Genomic DNA, 19,449 nt, shown 5'->3' with positions numbered 1-19,449 from the left:
CTTAGGCAGATGTTGCAAGAACATTTTGTTTCTTTTTCTTTTCATTTTTTCTTTTTTTCTTTTTTTTTTCTTTTTTTTTTGTGTGCGTGTGTTAAATTGTCTAAAAGGGAGGATATGAAACACTTTGGTTTGCTTTCTCCTCCTCTCCCCCACCTTATTGCACTCTGGATTCTAGTAAATTATAGGCTGCTATGCCCTCACCCTCTGTCCTGCCAGGTGTTTACAGACTGACCCAGATGTGCTGGGGGAGTGGAAGATGAGGGGGACATTTTCCCCTCCCCATAGTATCCAGACTCAATAAACAAAGCTGGAAAGGGCCCAAAAAGCTCAGAGAAGTTTTCTGCTTTTATCTAAAAGTGACTACAGACAGCCAAGAGACTGCGAATTGAGCCAGTCCGAGCAGCCAGCACAGCCTCTAGCTCAGTGAATTTTTTGCTTTGTCTTTGGCCAAGCTTTGCTTTAACATTTCTCTAGTTGACTTTTGATGGAAGGACGGGGTGGTAAAAATCCCTTAACTTTAATTTAGGTTCTACTTTTATACATTTAATTACTTACAATAAAAGGAAAAAAATGCCTAATCTTTCACTAACCATCTTATTGTTCTCATGAATTCAAGAGGTAGCAAAGGTAACAAGTCTGTCCACACAGACTTGCTCTTTAGTGAGGGAGGAAAGCTAAAAACATACACACACACAAAAAATAAAATAAAAAAATAATAAAAAAGTACCTATGGAACTTGTAGCAAGTCCAGCCTACATCAAACCCCCTCCCCACCCACCCACCCTAGAATTAACCTCAGACCTTCCAGTTCAAACATTCACATAAACGTTACAATGGTTTTTCCTTTAATAAAACAAGTACCTCTAAGCAAAGAATATTCATACGAAACTACTAGAAAAGTAAAGACGACCCCCTGCTCACTGAAAGAAATTCCCAGGGCATCCAGTCCCTGTTCAGTCATGGGTAAGGCAAAAGAGGTTTGAGTGTTTTATGGGAGAAGGTGGCACATGGTTATGTGTGCCAAGGACAAAGATCAAAACCGAAATGGGGAGGGATGGTAAGGGAGGCTTCGCCATTTCTTTAAGTGAAGTACTGGGGCTGGTGCAGCCCTGGGAGCTGCTCCCCCACCATCACAGCCCAGGAGATGGGGGTGGGCTCCACCACTGCTGGGGCTTTCCCACAGTCTCTGGAGGGGCTGCCAACCCTGTGAGATGGTCCACAGACACAGCTTCTGCACTTGAGAATGCTGTTATTTCACAGCTACTCAGGCCACTGAAAAGGTGTACTTTGTTTTCTTTTTAATGCAAGAAATACCCCTACTGAGTTTGGTTTTAAGAGAGGAGGTGAGTAGAGACAGGAACACAGAAGGAGGCAGGGAGGGGGCAGCCAGCAGAGGGTGAAAATTCCCCACGGTCCCCCTACCTGCTCCAGATAAGCAATATGGCAATGAAGTCGATGTGTGCAAAAAGAGGTATTTCTTGCCAGGTCATCAGAATTTGAAGGGAGACTGGGACTAAATGCATCAGCTTGGCTGTGGACCTTTCTTTTTTTTAAAAAAGGGAAAAAAATGAACTTTTTTTTTTTAAATGTTAAAGCTACATTTGTTTAGGCCTCTCATGACTGAACAGAGTATGGGGAGTTGCCCCCTTTTTTGTTTTTTGTTTTTTTTTTTCGTTTTTCTTTTTTTTTTAAGCAGCAAGTCTACAGAAAGGTAAATCACTGCGGATGGGCTTGAAGCTCATTCTGGAGTCTTTGGCTTATGTGGGAGAGGTATGCATTCGCAGGTGGCTGATCAGATTGCGCTGCTGGGTGAATTTCCCACCACACAGTTGACATTCGTAAGGTTTTTCTCCTGAGTGGACACGCATATGCTCTGTTAGTCGGTACTGTCGGGTAAAGCGCATTCCACATTCCTCACAAGCAAAGGGCTTGAGCCCCAAGTGGCTGCGCATGTGCCGTGTCATGGTGCCCCGCTGCGTGAACATCTTGCCACAGATGTTGCAAGGGAAGGGCCGTGTCAGCCAATGAGTCTTCTCGTGCTGCCGCAGCGTGGCTGGATCCTTGTAGCTCTTCTCACACACTGAACACTTGAAGGGCCGGGACTCCGCAGCGTAGGACTGATTGGGGTTGGACAAATCCTCAGCTTCATCCTTGCTGCCGTATGTGCCTTCCTCCTTGATGTAAAGGTCTTCCTCGGTGTGCGTTTCCACGTGGGCATTGAGCTGCTCCGAGCTCGGGAAGCCTTTTCCACAGGGGATACAGACATACAGGTTATCACCATAGGCCACTGGCTCAAACCCCTCCTGGCGGTAGACATAGTTGGCACTGGTATGGCCACCACTCTCACTCTCACTCTGGCCGCTGTCGTCACTGTTCTCCTTACCGTTTTCTACCTCCTCCTTACACGGGTAGGGCAGGTCTGCCCCGTAGGCCCCGGCCAGACTCCTCTCCACAGACTTGGACAAGGGCCCCAGCAGGATACCATTGGGCAGCCCTTCACCCTCATCCCTGTCTTTGCCCCCTTCCTTTCGGTCAAAGGCGTTGTCTTTCTTGATCCACTCCTTCTTGCGGGACGAGTGCCGGAGGCCCTTGCGCTGGCTGCTCTCTGTCAGTGAGTGGTGGCACTCCTCGCTCAGATCCATCTCCATGGGGTCGCTGCTGTCCGCCATGCTGTGGGGGGCTCCGACGCCAGACTCGTCAAACGATGAGGCACTGTTGGCTGCAGGGGCTGAGGCAGATTGGGGAGAGCCTTGCTGGCTTTCGCTGTGCTGCGTGTCATCGTGGGAGGCTGCGACAGGGAGCGAGGGGCTTTTTTTGGACAGGTCAAGGCCTAGCTCCTGGTCACCGGTGCTCCCATTCGCACTGCTGCTCCCACCGCCGTTCTTGCTGGTTCCCCTGCTTAAGGAGTGACAATTCTCTTGGTTGGAGCTGCTGATGAAGACCTCGTCATCAGAGAGCTTTCCCTTTGACAGCTCCTTTGAATGCGAGCCCTTCAACCCCTCATTTGACCCTGAATAGCGAGCTTGGATGACTGAAGCAGTGGAAAGTCTCTGACTCCTGGCAGATCTCCCAACACCAAGGCCACCAGCCTTGCCAGCGAAGGACTTGCCATTCCGCTTCAGCTTCTTTCTGCAGAGAGCTGCCAGGTCGTGCAGTTGGAGGTAGCTTGCTGCGGTGAGGAGAGCATTAAAGTTCTGTTCACCAGGCTGGTCAGTTGTTAAGAGCTTACCAGTATAAATAAAGTCCAAAACCTGCCGGAACACAGTGGGGTTCACCATGTCCGTGTCTAAGTTTATCAGGTTGTCATGCAGGACAAGGGATTTGAAATACATGCTGCTGGCTGCCAGGATGTTCTTATGGGCACGAAACAGGGCATTTTCTACCACAATGATCACATCACAGAGGAAACCTTTGGCTCGTTGCTGGTTCAGCTGCAGTAGCAGTTGTTTGGCATGATTTGGCAGTTCCATCTCCACCTTCTCTTCCTCTCACCTTCACCTTACCACCTGCAAAACAGGAGGATGAGACATGTGAGCTTGCTGTTTCCACTAGAAAAGGTCACATTTAACAGACTGGTTTTAACACAGTGCAGTCTATGTTAGGCTCGACACTGACTAGGGAGATCTGAGTACATTGAGCCCTGCAAGCGGTAATCCTGCTGGGAATACAGAGAGAAATATTCCTCAAGCTAAGACTTGATTCAAGTCTTTCAAAAATCAGATTTATAATTACCTTTTTACAAAAGCAACTGTCACTGGCTGGAGTCACTATTGAAAAGATACCATATGAAAACAATAGTTAGGTACAGGGGAAAGCTGTTCTCTCCTGACACAGACTTGAAGGGAGGATGAGAAGCGAGAAGAAGGAAGAAAAGAGAAGCATCTACTTCACTGTCATTTGCATATCTGAGCATGTAAAATAATTAGCATAAGCTGCAGCTTCCCTGCTTTAACATGTAGTTTGTTTCTTGGCTGTTGAATGCTAAAATCTTATAACACCCAGCTGCTCTGGGGCTGAGAAAATGACATGTAGCAACTAAATCCATTAAAGATGGAATTACCCACACTGAGGTGTGAATGGGAAGCCTCCTTAAGAGTATGAAAAGCTGCTTTAAAAACTATTCCCCTGGCAATGTCTATATCTCTATCCATTGATATGTAGGGTTAGAATCAGCCCTCACCTGGCTGAAATTCAGGATGCTGAGCTAGCTCAATGTCATCAAATGTCTTCATAAATCTGATACATTTTTCTCGAGTTAATTTTGGTCTGTCTTTAATTTTGAGAGAATTTTGTTTAAAATAATAGAGTTGAGTAACATGTCTGAAGTCACAGTTTCTCTATCCTGAAATACTGTAAAGAGAGGAAAATTGTAGTTACCTGCATATAGTTCACGCGTTTCACAAACAGTAGTCATGATGCATTTTAGTTTAGATGTTTATATTGGCCTTCCCAGTAGTAAGGACTGTAGGAAACACCCGGTTTCAGATATGTCAGAACTAACTGCAGTTGCACATCTGGTAGATATTACAATCCATAAAACCCAGAATTCAATCTGGGGCTGCATTTGGGAATCCAAGATCAGTATTATTTTTTTTCCATTGTTGGTATATTTTGTGTGTGTTTGTTTGAAAGTGACAGCTACTTGCATTTATGCATTACAGTTGATTTAAAATAGTTTCTGAGGTTCAAAAGTAGGAATTAAATACCAAATTTACAACAACCACCACTTAGCTCTCTACTTCTTTCCTTCCTTTCCCAGTTCATCATATTATTGAAATATTTCTCTTATTGAAGGAGAAGCAAGCCAGAGAAATTAAGAACTTAAGTTTTCTTTTAAAAATCATGATCAGTTAATTTTTTGGTTTTTTGAGTCCCACTACCACACTGTCCCATCAGAGTTCAAATGATGAAGCATTACACTGCATTATGTTCCCTCTTCCAAGTAGAGGTACACAACAAAAAGAAATAAGGAGTGATGCAGTTAGTATAAAAAATTGCTTCCCTCAAACCTGATTCTTACTACTTGGTGATAAATAGAAAGATTTCATTTGGCAGAAAGGTGGTAAATTTACATCATCCATTTCTGCATAACAGTGAAGTTTTGCTTTATGGAAAAAAGCTACAAAATAGTAAAAAAATTGCAATATTTCCTCCAGTGTTGTTGCTTGACTACCCTGGTACTTTTCCAAACAGATCTGTCAAGCAGGTGCCTCCCTTCTTCCACAGGACACAGCTCTTCACTTGTTTTGCTGGTCAGCCTGGTGCTTGCTTATGCTTTTGCTGGAATTTTTTGGTGGCCCTTCAATGCAGCAGCACCTAATTTAGCGTCCACACAGATCCCTCTGGCTCATCACCCTGACCCACAGCTAAAAAGGCTGCTCTGTTTTTCCATCTGATTTTATTTCAGCAATGGATGGCAAACCAAGAAGACAGTGGATTCACCACAGTGCCCTTGTGCACATGGATGTTGTTCCCACAGCTCGATGGCTTTAGAAAGGGTGGCAGCCAAAAGGAGGAAGTACAGGCTTGCCATGGTGCTAGTTCCACCTACAGTGTTTCTGTAATAGAAACTCACCCTGCAGAATCAGAAAAACATGGCAGGACAAGGGTTACCTCCACTGAGCAGTGTTGAGCACTTGAAAACCAAGTTTTGATGTAATTAGTCACACCAGAGCTGCAGCACAGAGGCAGCATGTCTGGTTCTAGTGGCTTGCTTCCAGAATTGTTGATTAAGAGGAAGAAGCAGCAGTACAGAGGCACAAAATACCCACTTTTATCTAGCCAGGCTGGTAAGAGCCCTTACTTCTGGGTCACTGAGATACATTGATAGGGGAGGACAAAAACACAGCTTGTAATTTAACAGCATCTCTATATAGACACATCCTACTCAAGATAGCAAGAAACAGTCTAGTACTACAATTTCACTACAAACATAATGCTGCTTTCCCATGCATGAACACACAAAATCCCTGGGTATGATTTTTAAGTGTTCCATAAAGGACAAACATGGGAAAGGAAGTAAAACAGTACAACCAATATTTTCTGTCTAAACAAAGCAGTAGCAGTAGCAATTATTAGTATTATTACTGAAGTAAAAGTGGGTTTATTTCCCATTGATGTGGCTCTTAAAGCAGAGGTCTAGAAATGGTTGTATATGAGTTGTCTAAGCCTTAAGACTTGCAACAGCTATTAATGCAGAATATTTACTTCTTTTTGCTTTACTTTTTATTTTCTTTCTACCTTAAACAATATTGAAACCAGGTAATGAGCCTGCAGAGAAAGTCTTGGAAGCAGAGTTAGAATTCTAGTTCTGCTACTGATGTTAATGAGAAAGATTATGTTATTATTAAACTTCAGTATGTTCTGCAGCATAAAACCCAGCATACTACAAGTTGTTTAAATTACCTCTATTTATCTCACATGTCAAATTTTACAGAACTGTTCGTGTTCAGTAGAACATATGTATAAGGTAGGCTATTACCTTCAGTAGATTTTAATAGCAGTGGTCAGGTGTCAGCAGTATAACCCACCTATCAAATTTAAATTTGTTAGCTGAAGTCAAACATGGATTTAACAACCCCAAAAAAATTAATGTAATGAATCAAGGCAGCAAAACCTTCAACCAAGCTTAGAGCACTGTTTTTAAAATGTCAGAATTGCCCACCAAGGGCTTTGGCCAGGCCAGGAGCATGGCTCAGAGAACACTCCTTTGGCTGACGTCCCTTTGTTGACAGAAGCCTTATATAGCAACCTGCCTTGTGCATCTTGTGCAATCTTCAACAAAAATAAATCCAGTCCAGATATCTTCCAGAGGCTAGTTACAAGCCCTTCTTTTAACAATGGTGCATTTCAGAGGTGGAGGAGGAAAGGTGTGTTGGAAAAGTTATTAGCAAAAGAGAAGTAGGCATTATTCCTTAACTTATAGCATTCCTAGAACCTCATTTCTAGCTGAAAACATGGGACCAAGGATAACTGTGAGTTTAAATCTGTTTAAAAGTTATCTGCCCAAACAAATGGCAGGTACAGCCTTATAGAAAGGTCTTGCTATCCATTAGTTTGCAGAGAGTGTCTCTTAACAAACCGGAACATTTGAATAACATCACCACAACCCTCCAAAGCCCTAAAAAAAAAAAAATCACAGTGGGTTTATACATCTTGCATTTCAGTATCATTTTTAATAACCCTTCCTTTTCTGTTTTCTGCAAAAAACCCCAGAAAAAAACCATACTCCCAGTTCAGAGGAGCCCTGGCTCAGAAAAGGCTCAGATGCACTTCTAGTAAAAAAACCCAACCCCCCCGACCTCAAGAATACATCAACGTCTCACTGGGGCCACAGTCTTTAAACATTGAATGTGGTGTGCACAATTTCACCCCTTTGCATTTAAAAGAGGATTACAGAAGGCTCTGGACAAATAGCAGCAGTGATGGTCTCTTCCCAGATTCAGGCTGGTTACCTCATATTGAAGACACTTTTTTCAGAGCAGTGAACCTGCTCAAATACTCCCATGCAAGGAGGGAATGAAACAAGACTAAGGCTCTCCATTACCTCCACCATACCCATGACACTGAGACACAGCACATGCAAAGACATGAAAAGTACAGGGCACAAATCACAGAATACAGTAATGCTGCAAGCAGATGCCACACATCAAACAAAGCTTTGCAAGCTAAGAGCTGACAGCATCTTAATAAGCAATACTGCCCCAGGAGCTGGGTAACTGCGAGCTGCTGTGCCCAGCCTGGGGCACACTGTGACCCCATGGGCAGCAAGGTTGTGCACAACACACAGGCTGCTCCTGAAGCTGTGCTGCTCTCACTACACAGCAAGAAAAACTTCATTTGCTCTCAATTTCCACAAAGACATCACAGAAAATGAAATTGCTAAACAGAGGAGAAGAGAAATCCCTTCACCCCTTTCAACAGTATAAAATCTACATCTTCATTACAGGTTTGATTTCTCTTTAATAGCACTAAATCTCTTCCTAACAGTAATTACTGAATGAATGCTAAATGTGTTATCTTAGCAACCTCTGGCAGGAGATGTTATTTGATTTCATCTCTGAGTTATAGATTGCAGCGCATGAATATTGTTTACCTTTTAAGAAGCAACACCAGTGAAGCAAAGAATCAATCAAAAACAGATCTAAGGAATCACTCATTTCACGTAGAGGATTTGTGGCTGGATGAGAAGGCTAGACACCGAGCACCTGAACATGAGCTAACAGTACTGCAGATAAAAACCAACAAACAGATTAGATGTGATGTATCAAATTAGATGCTGTTAAAACATCAGCCTACTGTGCATGTTATAATAGACCCAGGAAAAGACAGTGGCCTGCTCACTTATTTCTCCACCTTCCCAAGCAGTTGAGCTGCACTGAGCAGACACTGCAGCAGTGAGTATGCAGAAGAACGAGACAAAATGAAATCCACCATTTCCTACATTGCTGTCTTCCACCAATTTAAGACATTAAAAATGCTGTGTCCAACTGCTACTGGAACCGAGTGAAACTGAAACAGATGACTTCTGCACCTTTCCATTTCAGATGGACCAACTGTTTTTTGAGCACTTAACGAACCCACTGGGAAGAGAGCTTTCCTGTTCCTCACTGGCTCATCTGATCTTCCTTTTCCCACATCCCAGCAGAACCAGGACTCTCCGAGGCCACTAACCTGCCCCCAGGAGTTGCATTTGGCAGGTCATTAGCCCATGACTTTCAAAGGTATTCACATTCTAGAACAGCAGAAGCATGGGGAGAAGTGCTGAAACGTGTTAGTCCAAATGGTTCCCTATCCCCAGCCCCTGCGAGCAGTCAGACAGCAGAATTCAGAAGCTGAGGCACAAACATGCATTTTCATCTTTGGCAGTGGAGCAGCAGAAGCTCTATGAAGAAGGCTCAAGCAGAAAACAGGATGCAGCACCCTTGTTTTTCTCACACAAATATTTAGCACTTTAAAATAGCTAAGATTGATACGTGAAGTTACTCAGGCAGAGGTCTGCAGAGCTAGGGGAGGGAGAGAAAACATGCAGGACAGAGCAGGATGTGCAGCTGATTTTTAAGGATGTGGGCATGGGAAAAAAAAAAGAAAATAGAGGATGGAGGATCATTTTGCAGAGATTACCACATCAGCAAACTGAAAGTGGCCCTTGTTTAGTTTGTTACATTCCAATTAGTGCCAGGCAGAACTGCCCTCCCGGCTCCCTGAGGCAGCTCTTGCAGGACTCCCACAGAAACGGCACAGTTTTGCTTAAGGACATGAGCACCTGTCTGGTACCTCTGTGCGGCAGTGTTTGGTATTTGGGATGTGGGCAATACCTGCTCAACTGCTACCAGCTCCTGGCCCAAAAAGGAGAGAAAAAAAAAGAGTGAGATGATTTCCCCGTTCCTTCTCTCATGTTCTAGAATAACATGGAGAGCCTGACATGGCTAGGCCCTTCTCTACTGCGTGGCAAACTTCCCAGGGAAAGGGAATCTCCATGGGTGAAAAGGGTAGGGTCCCTGTGTGCACGAAAGCACTAATATCAAGAGAGCAAAGTGATTTCCAGTCAGTGCAAGGCTGCAGCAAAGCAGAAACACCTTGCTACACAAGCTGAAACTATGAGCAGTAGAATGCAGATTAACCACTTGGTTGCCGCTTACCATGCCAGGTACATTGGGCTAAAGGCACCTCCATCCAGTGCTGCCCGACGTGCCAGGTACATCCCATGATGTTCCATTGAAATCACAACAGGCCATCAATAGAACGTGGCTGCACGGATGCAGAATGGAGAACCAGCAGGGACGCTGTTAAATGCAATTAAAATACTGCAATCAAAATTGAAACGTACATTTTAAAACAGCCACCTGCCTTAAATATGTAACTGCTAGAACAACCTCCCCTCCACCCATCTCCCCACAGCTGTTGAACTGTGACGGAAGCAGAACAGAAAGACTCTGCAAGTTTCTTACTGATGCTCCTTGGTCATTTGCGTTTATGACTCCCAACAGCACTGAGCTTCAGGGGAACCAGTTCACATGTGTCCAAAACCAGCAGATGCCAGGATGTCTGCAGCAGCTCTCTTCTGCCCAGAAATTCAGGCAGTGAATTATCATCACCATTTAGAAATGCCTCTATGTCAAGAACACCCTGGTGCCAGAGTTTCATGTCTCATTCCTGACACAGTACAGGCAGCAGAAGAAACTCTTCGAACCTGATCTGCTGTGCTGTCCCTGTTACCCTGACCCACTTCCCAAGTCTTTGAAAATATCTTCTAGAGATGTTATGGCATTGGGCCAGGCTGGATACTTTGGTGTAAGGCAGAGGGAAGAAGACACTGTATACCCTCTCCTATTTATAATGATGCTTCACTGATAATTTAATCTCCATTCTTGGAGACTGGAGGTCAAGTTGATTCATGGTGAACTGCAGCTTGTATGAGCGTCGCAAAATTTAAGATCTATAATTCCACCCTCCCCTGCCCAAAGGAAAAAGCAACATCATCTTTTCCATGTCAGGGAAAGGCACATATCACAGCTACCCTCGGTTTGACAAGCTGGTTGTATCCTCTGCAGTGCGTATCCTTTCCACAGAGTTCCTCTAATCAGCTCCAGTGGGGTTATCATGGAGGAGTCTTAGGGTAGATGCTAAACACAGGTTCCTTTCTATAAGTGGTGATGCTGCCCCAGTGAAAATAAACCAAAAAAAAACCCCACCAAAAACCAGTACAGAAATAAGCCTGCAGCCTGCCAGGGATTTAACACAGGTTTTAGACCCTCATGGTGAAGTGAAACATGTGCATAGCTCGTATCACATTGATGGCTGCATGTCTCCAGCTGTGTTTCTGGAGACAGAAATCTTATATTTAAAAAGTGAGAATACTATTCATTACCAACCTTAAAAGATAAAAGGCCAAATGAAAAATATCTATAATACTTAATGCTGAATGCGAGCATAAAGCAGGACCCAGGTCTGAGAAATGGAACGGGTTGTCATGAAAGAGAGAGAGTATATACAAGAAGATAGTTCATTCTTCCTGAACATGTGCTGGTCTTAGGCCCAGGACAGTGTTCCCATCATTCCCACCTGCATTGCTTATCTCCACAACTCTGTAACCAAATCCCTTTCACACTGAACTAATAAGTCTTTTGTATTCAGATCACCCTGTTTTGACTGCTGTAGGCTGAAGATTTTTAAATCTTGTCAATACAATGAAGAAGTGAAATGTAAGCAACTGTTTGCCTACTGACCTGGGCTGTGCTGAGCCAAGAGCATTTGCTGAACTAGTCTGAACAGACCACTGCCAGCATGAGCAGGCCAACCCACAGTTAACTACCACACTTGAAGCATAATGGGCCAGAGCCCCAGGAATCTGGAGCTCCCCCCTCTCCAGATGATCACACTCTGCATAGCATTAAAGCAACCTGAACTCTGGCTTCATCTCCCAGCATCACAACTCTGAAAAACCCTCAGCAATACCAGCAATTCTCAGTTTAACACAGGCTGAATGCTGCATAAAGGTATTTCCTGAACAGCAGCTCAAACACGAGGTTTTTCCCACCCAGATTACATCAATTTGCTTCTTGCTATTGTGAAGCAAGAGCTCTTCTCCATAGTTGTATTTCCCCTCTAGGGTAGAGTTTAGCAGAGAACTGCTTCAACCAAAGGTGTTTCCTACCGTTAGAACATCTCACTGCAGACAGAAACGAAGCTTACTGCCAACTCCTAAACAGAGTGCTTGTATATTGTATATTTATTGTCACTGCTGACACATAGGAGACCAGGACTACCCAAACCTCCACTGGGAGGAGAAGGGGAGAGGTATGGACATTGCAGATCTTGTCAGCCAGAGTCCAGCACTAAAAATTCCTGCATATCTGCGGAGCACAGTTTATCTCAGGAACAGAGCAGTGGCACAAAACAAAGTTTCAGAAGCTCATAACCACTTAGTGACCAGCAGTAGACTCTAGGCTCCTCTTCCTACATCAACTGAGCAAACTCAGTTTTAGCTGTACCTGCATTGCAAGTAGTAAAGGCAGTGCCAATGTCCAATGCTAATCTCATGTAATTCATTTATTTACTCTGTATTGCACAAAAATAACAACGTAGCTTAAGTAGCTCAAAAGTAGCTCAAAGGCCCATTTGGTATGCAAAATTTCTGTTTCCTACCCACCTCCGAGCCTGTACAAAATTCCCCTTTACAATGCAAGAATTTAGGACATGACTAAAGGTTCATTGCTATCTCCCATTTAATCCTAGAGAGTGTCAGCCTTGGGCCCTGTCCTGCAGTAAGTTAGGCCATTTGGCAGGGGGTGCATGGGTTGGCAACCTCATACTGAGCATGGTTCTGAGGGCAGGAGCACACCCCAGCACTGTGGAGAAGGAGGAATGTCATGACCCTCTTCCAACCAAGACTGTCCTACAGGACACTCCCTGCTGCAGCACTGCTTTAGGGCTCTGAGTCACCACAGGTACGAGCTGATAGCAGGTTGTGAAATGCAGTAATACTGGAGCAAATGCATGACCCTTTCCACTGTCCCCGCAACTGGGGAGAGATCTCCAAGACAGGGATGAGGCAGGCAGCTGGAACTGGGGACTGTGACTCAGGCTCCTTAGTTACGTGGTTTGTTAGAGCAAACAAAGCCTCAGAGTACTAGGAAAAATGGGAGCAGGTTTGATAAAGATCCTCCCAATCGGCCTGTTTATTTTCATTTCTTGTGTGGACTCAGCAAACGTTTCTGCAGAGAGAAGCAGTCTGCACAGGAGCATATGCATACACAATACTGCTAATATCATAGGTTTGCAATAGTTAGCACCAGGTTTCCATGCTGAGGGGTGTAGTATCTGTCTTGGACCAAAATGTCATCTCTCTCACCATATACCAGATACCAGTGAGCACAAAACAATCGTTGCTGTCTTGTTTTTTCCCAATAAGAAAAAAAATCTCATTTCCTTTACCCATATCTATAAATCCAGCAACAGTTCTTAATATAAATGATACCTTAAATGCAGCACTTTTAGCATTTATCCACATCTTTTCACTGTACTTTTCCCCAAAATCTGACGCTATACTCAGCCCTGTACTTCACAACGAAAGCTTTGGTTTTATGTTTCGCTTGGGTGAAATCTTTCGAACAAACCACTGTGAGAGTTGGTCCCAGCAGTATTAAGACTGTACCGCCTACCAAACATCCCTCCAAGCCAGGAGGGATCATCCTGAGCCCTTTTTATTTGGTTCTTTGCAGCCACCAAGAAGTCTCAGCACATCTGAGCCTGGCAAATGAGAGGAGGCCAGAAAGCCACTATTGCTTGTAAAAGCAAAAGGCCTAACAGACTCAAAGTTCTGCAGACTGCCTGTATTGCATCCAAATCTCTCCAAGTTGAAGATAACCTAATGGGAAAGCAGAGTTTACTCACTTTCAGAATTCTTCATTTCTTTGGCTGCTTTTCCTCAACCCCTACTTCTTAGTTTGACTGTTTTATTTCTCTGTCTTCTTCACTTGAGACTTCAAGCATTATTTAAACTCAGCTCACAGACTGCAGGGAAGTCACTCTATGTATGTTTCCAAAATCCACCTCTTCCCAGCAAAGCTCCCATCCTGCTGGCTTTGTCCTGCAGCCCTGCACAGCAGTGGTCCAGGGCTGCAGATATGTAGGGCACATTTGGCCAGCCCTCCCTGGCACACAGCTTCTCAGCCTGGGGGATTACAGCCCCCAGCATACTAGGAAAGGCAGCACAGCAAGGTCATGGGGTGTTGAAAACTTTGCTACAGTCCAAAGCACAGGATCTTCCTCTTTTCCTTCCCTACACACTATTCTCGTCAAGGTCAAGGATTTCCTGGCAGTCCTCAAAGTACACAAATTATAGGCTTTTGTCATGAATTAAGACTTAAAACTTCTCTTCATTTAAAAAAAAAAACTAGAAGGGGTGGAGCAAGGCAGGGGGGGAAGATACTTTTGCCTAAAATTTGGTTTTGGAAAGGGGATTGACAGTCTGTGTATGTGCTTTACCCTATAATCTGAAAGCTCCTCAGGACAGGACCCTTAAAAGTATTTTCTGCTGAACCATATACACATCCCAGAGCAAGAGAACCAGCAGTTCCCTGCATCCGTTCCAGTCTGCTCAGCTTCTCCTAAATCAACACTGCCAGAAGGCAAGACAGCACTATAACAAATTAGCACCACTCACAATTTGTTGAAGTTGCTGTTGTATTGTTTGTTTATTTAAAACACGCGCAAGCACACACACACACAAACCTCCCGAGCCTGCTCTCTGCTGCCATCCCCCAAACTCCAGATTTGTAGCCTCAGAGAGGCGAGCAAAGGCTGTGGATTAAACCCATGCAGAGCAACAGCCACTGTGCTGGGACTCTGCTTGGGTTTTACTCTTTCACTACAAGCAAAACCAAGGAATGCCCACATTATTCCAGCCTGGAACATAATGGTGTAGAAATTATTTCAGCACCTGACTAGGGAAGTGCTGTAAAGAAAAAGAAAGCCACAGGCTTGAAAGGACCCAGCACTAATACAACTCTTAGTGCTAATGCTATTTATGAACATCCAAGGGATAATCTGCACCCCTTATCAGCCCACAAGATTATAAGATCTTTAAAACAGGAAACATGTCTTACTTCATAAAGCACTGTATAAGTTTAAAAAGCACAATATTAGTGGTAATAAATAATTGCCAAAGTCAAGCACAGAGGTGGCTGTAAAACCTGAAGCACCATCACTGTTCCCATTTCATTCTGAGCTCTGGGTAATAGCACTGTAGATTTGCTTGTTGTGCTGACTTGGACTCTTATGCACCAATCTGTTTTTATTTTAAGAGATCATTTGGGAAATGTGCTATGCTTTTACTCACAGGGAGAAAGTAATGTTTGATCATGACGTGGTCACTATGAGCGTGATTTTAAAGATCTGGAGTAGATTCTTATCCTTCCACCAAACAGTTTTGTTTGGCAGCCCGTGTCAGTGTGCCAGCAATGACTCCTGTACATAGCATTTCTGTCTGTAGGCAATCAACACACACAGAGCACCCTACTATCAGAGCAGCTGCTCACCAGCTCCATCATGTAGCCTAGAGAGACAGCTTCCCTTTTATTTCTCTTGGTTTATATGACAATAAGCTCCAGGCTGCTGCAGGCATAGTTTAGAGGACAGTAAACTCAAACCCTTATATGCTTTCATTCAGGTGTTTTTTTCCTCATTTTAGAGAAGTTTTTTCTGTCTTATGAATGCTCTAAATGTTTTCATTTCTGGCTGCTGACAGATAACTGCATCAACCAAAACACCTCTGTTTGCCTGGGCTGAGCATGGCTTTGGTTTCTGGACAGGCGAGTGCCACAGATACCACAGCTATCTCCAGCAGTTTAACAACAATTAAGGAAATGAAGAGATTTTCTATTCCGATTGAGACCTTTGCATGGAACTCTGTTGGTGCCAAAACATCACGATTTTATCTTCAGATAACTCATGATTTATCAAATGTTTAAGTACTTAAGCTTAAGTATTTCAAAAGCTACTCACTTTACATTTGTCACCTAAGAAAAAAATGCCTCAAAAAGCAGAGCAGAATGCATCACCCTCCTTCTTTCAGCATTATTAAAACCATCTCATTGGTAATTATTGTCCTCAAGGTGGGTGTGGGGGAGTGAAAATCTGTAACAGATTCTATTTTTAGAAGATAACCTTGGGAAAAACAGGAGGTACCAGAGAAACAGGCATGAGGGGTAAAGTTATGACAGTACTGAAACTAGCAGGAGACACAGGTGTACCAGGTGTCTGTGCCAGAGAGCTCTGAGAACACAAATGTGGCCACACCTCCTGTAAGATTTAGGCTTGGCTGGCAGGTTTCAGAGGCATTCAGAATTCAGAGACAAGGCACATATTTAAAAGTTTGAGCAAGAGTTAAAAAAAAAAAACAAAACCAAAACCAAACCCACACTAAAGGGTTATTTTAAAACTTTGATGGATCACTTCCCAGGAGTTCTCCCCTCTCAGCAAGGAAAGCAGTTAAAGAAAAAAAAAACAAAAAAACATCCAAAAAGCAAAGCAGAACCAAAACCTAAAAACAGCCAGAGAGGCTGGTACTTCCCTAACACATATGAAACAACACAGCAGTTTTATACTTACATAAATAGGATCAGAATCTGGCCCAAGCAGTAATACATGTACAAACTTCTGCTCACAGCCACAACAAACACTGATACCAAGGTGTGTATCTTAGAGTGGAAGGAAAAAGTAAAATTTTTCCATCCTTACATCAAGAGATGCTCAGAGGATGCAGAAAGCACTCTTAGTGAGGATACGTTTGGACTAAAGCCTCTCTCTTGGCAATGTGCATTCCCTAACACCTGTATCTAGGATCCAGCTGCTTTCAGCCCCTGGCTGCACGTTATTCAGCCACATGCAGTTCTGTCACAGAGAAGGGCTGAATAAATTGTGGCATTGTTATACCACAGTGCAGGTGCTCAGAAACACACACATCCTGAGGCTCGTGCCTCACCAGCCATAGGGATGTTCTGATGCCATCCAGCTTTCCCTGATCCACCAAGTCAGTCCACCTTGGATTAATTTATTCCCTTCTCCAGGCATTTTCTTGGCAGGCACTTCACTCAAAGAATATGTTTTTTGAGCAGGAAAACCACCTCAAAATCCCAAACCAAACAAGTCAATGCCTCTGAAGAACCTGAGTAAGTCACATAGGTGGCATCCTTCTTATCACAAATTAACCTCCATCACAGATGCTAATATGACTTTCACACACCTGCTTTCTCTGCAACCTCATGTAAGAAGCCTGAATAATGCCAAATCCCCAGACCCTTCCAGGAACAGTCACTGCACACCCAGACCTACTCCAGACAATCAAAGTCTTATAACAAGGTATGCAATGTGAAAGCCCGTTTAATCTTGTGCAGGCAAGAAATAGCAGGGACTTGCCTGTTGAAAAATTAGGAGGTATATAGTAATTCATCAAATTGATTTAAAAGAGCCAGCTGCATGTATGGATGCTGGCCCTGGCAGAGACAGTCCCAACCCAAATGCATTTGCTTACAAATAGGCAAAGTGCTTTGGCACAGCTACTGAATCTTTTCAGAAAGTTGGTTTTGACATGTTGGAAAAGGACTTGGATTTTTCAGCTGCTCTCTAAGCAGAAGGCAATTGAGAGAACACACCCTAGAACTGTAGCAGACACTAGTTAAAATTTGTCTTTGTTATGTTCTAATTTTTACACAATTTTCTAACATTAGTAATAGCCAGATGAAATTTTTCATGTTTGTTAAAACACAGGAGAGGTCAGGAAAACACCGTTACACATCATTTGTTCTTTCTCTAGTGATAGTCAGAGTCCACAATCCTGGCCCAGGGTTTCTACTTATATTTTCCCAAATAGAGTTAGTTGTTAAGTGGGCTTCAAAACAAAATGTGCATTAGAAGGGGGATTTTTTTATTGCCATATTATTTAAAGGATTTAGTGAGGAATCTAAAAATCTGTGGAAGGGTTTGTTAGAGGAGGATTAGAAAGAGAAGAGTCTTATAAAACAACCCCACACACTCCAATCACAGAGTTTGTTCCTCTTCTCCATATAAAATCACAGAATCACTTAGGCTGGAGAAGACCCCTAAAATCAAGTCCAACCATTAACCCATCACTGCCAAGTCCACCTCTAAACTGTGTCCCCAAGTGCCACATCTACACATCCTTTGGATAATCTCCAGGGATGGCGATTCCACCATTTCCTTCATCAGCCTGTTCCAATGCTTGATGACCCTTTCCCTGTAATTTTCCCCGATATCCAACCTAAATCTCCTCTGGTACAACTTGAGGCCATTTGTTCTTGCCCTATTGCTTGTTACTTGGGAGAAGAGACCAATCCCCATCTTGCTACAACATCCTTTCATTCTTGTAGAACCTCACCCAAGTGGCCTCAGCCCATGGATCCAGCCTGTCCAGATCCCTCTGCAGATCCTTCCTGCCCTTCAGCAGATCAACACTCCCACCCAGCCTAGTGTCACCTGGGAGCTCACTGAGTTGCCCTCAACTCCCTTACCCTGATTTCTGATAAGGACATGCACACTAAAGCCTGCCTTCCATTAGGGAAACAAATCCGAAAGACCTGGAAAACACTGCACTGAGACACATGACGGGGAGGTTCTGGGAAGCAAAGCAGCAGCTGAAGTTATATGGAAATAACGACAACATTCACAGAAGTTCCCCTTGGATACATGTCAGTGTGTGGGAATGAAGGATTAAGATTGAGTATTTGCATTTCCCAGTCAGATGCCAAGATAGCAAAGCTGGCAGGCTGAGGTGTTGTGGTGTTCCTTGAAGGGAGTCTCCAGCCACCAACACTGTGTGTACAGAGCTCTTCTGCTTGCAAGCGTCTCTCTCTAATAGTGAGTATTTTGAGTTTTTTAAAATATACTCTAGTACAGTGCTTATAAAACTAAAGCATTAACAGCTCCAGCACAGCACAGGCAGCTGGGCAAGCTCTGCTGACAGCTCCTTGCCAACACAACCCCAAATTAATCCTGTGCTGTGCTCCCAACCCACACACAGCAAGCAGGTAGTGCCATGGTGCCAACTGCTTCAGTCAGCATGTAAGAGCAAAGTGCCATGTTATTAACTCTTCTAAAGGCCACAGCAGAGCATTTTGATCCCTGCATACAAGAGACACCTGAATAATTAGGGTGAAGGGCTGAATCCCCTGGCAGACATGGCTTTTAAAATAAGACATAGCTTCTGCATCATGGCCCTCTACAACAGATTTCAGTGCTTTTATGCTACTTTTTTAAAGGCCAGCATTAACATTGTCAATGATACATTGTTTAGCAGGTGGAAAAAAAATCCCAAACCAAATCACACAAAAACAGAGCCATCATTACAGAGGATGAGGCATCATGATCTGTTTTAAGGCATCCAAGTCAGAGCCACCACCTTAAAGGTCAGGTTTTGCTCTCTTTCTGCATTAGCCCTGGTCTGGCTCAGCCTTAACAAGCCCCATGGTCTTCAGGGCAGCAAAGCACAGACCAGGATCAGGAACACTCATGAACAAAGCTGGCTGTAAAGCCAAATCCTACATGTCAGAGGTCACAGCAGTAACTGAGGATTGTGCTTTAACCCCCAAAACATCCTCTGGTATCCAGGAAGGCTGCTGGCAGTGGGCAGCATGAAAGATGATTGTGAGACAGAGGAACAATGAAGAAAAGGTTCTTGGAATTGTTAACACTGTGGTGCATGCACAGTGAGAAGGCAGAGCAGAGTAGCACTGGGACCAGGAAGAACTTCAAGAGAATATTCCTGTGGGCCTTTGGGCCTGAAATTCTCCTCTCCAACACCCCAGTTTCCATAGTCAGAAGTGAGATCAATACCTAACTACACAACATGCTTCCACTTTGTAATGACCTTAATTTCTAGGCGATTAATTGTTGTTGACTTCCTCCCTTGGAACTTTGTAACAACCCAGC

At 43.8% G+C, this 19,449-nt stretch overlaps 1 protein-coding gene across 1 annotated transcript in view; it reads right to left on the bottom strand.

Moving 5' to 3' along the window:
• Positions 1-789: 789 nt before the first annotated feature.
• The window catches only part of HIC2 (HIC ZBTB transcriptional repressor 2), a 32,052-nt gene continuing 13,392 nt past the window's right edge, over positions 790-19,449 (bottom strand). The window contains exons 2-3 of the mRNA XM_033076089.2: positions 9,642-9,785; positions 790-3,506 (exon numbers count right to left, since the gene is read on the bottom strand). Coding sequence (XP_032931980.1) covers positions 1,758-3,470 — 1,713 coding nt within the window. The 5' untranslated portion in view covers positions 3,471-3,506; positions 9,642-9,785 and the 3' untranslated portion in view covers positions 790-1,757. The remainder of the gene's footprint in view (positions 3,507-9,641; positions 9,786-19,449) is intronic.

The sequence above is a fragment of the Catharus ustulatus genome, chromosome 18 (genome assembly GCF_009819885.2).
Source record: "Catharus ustulatus isolate bCatUst1 chromosome 18, bCatUst1.pri.v2, whole genome shotgun sequence".
NCBI classification, from domain to species: Eukaryota; Metazoa; Chordata; class Aves; order Passeriformes; family Turdidae; genus Catharus; species Catharus ustulatus.
Note: the sequence above shows the minus strand (reverse complement) of the source record. Positions and strands in the feature narration are given on the sequence as shown.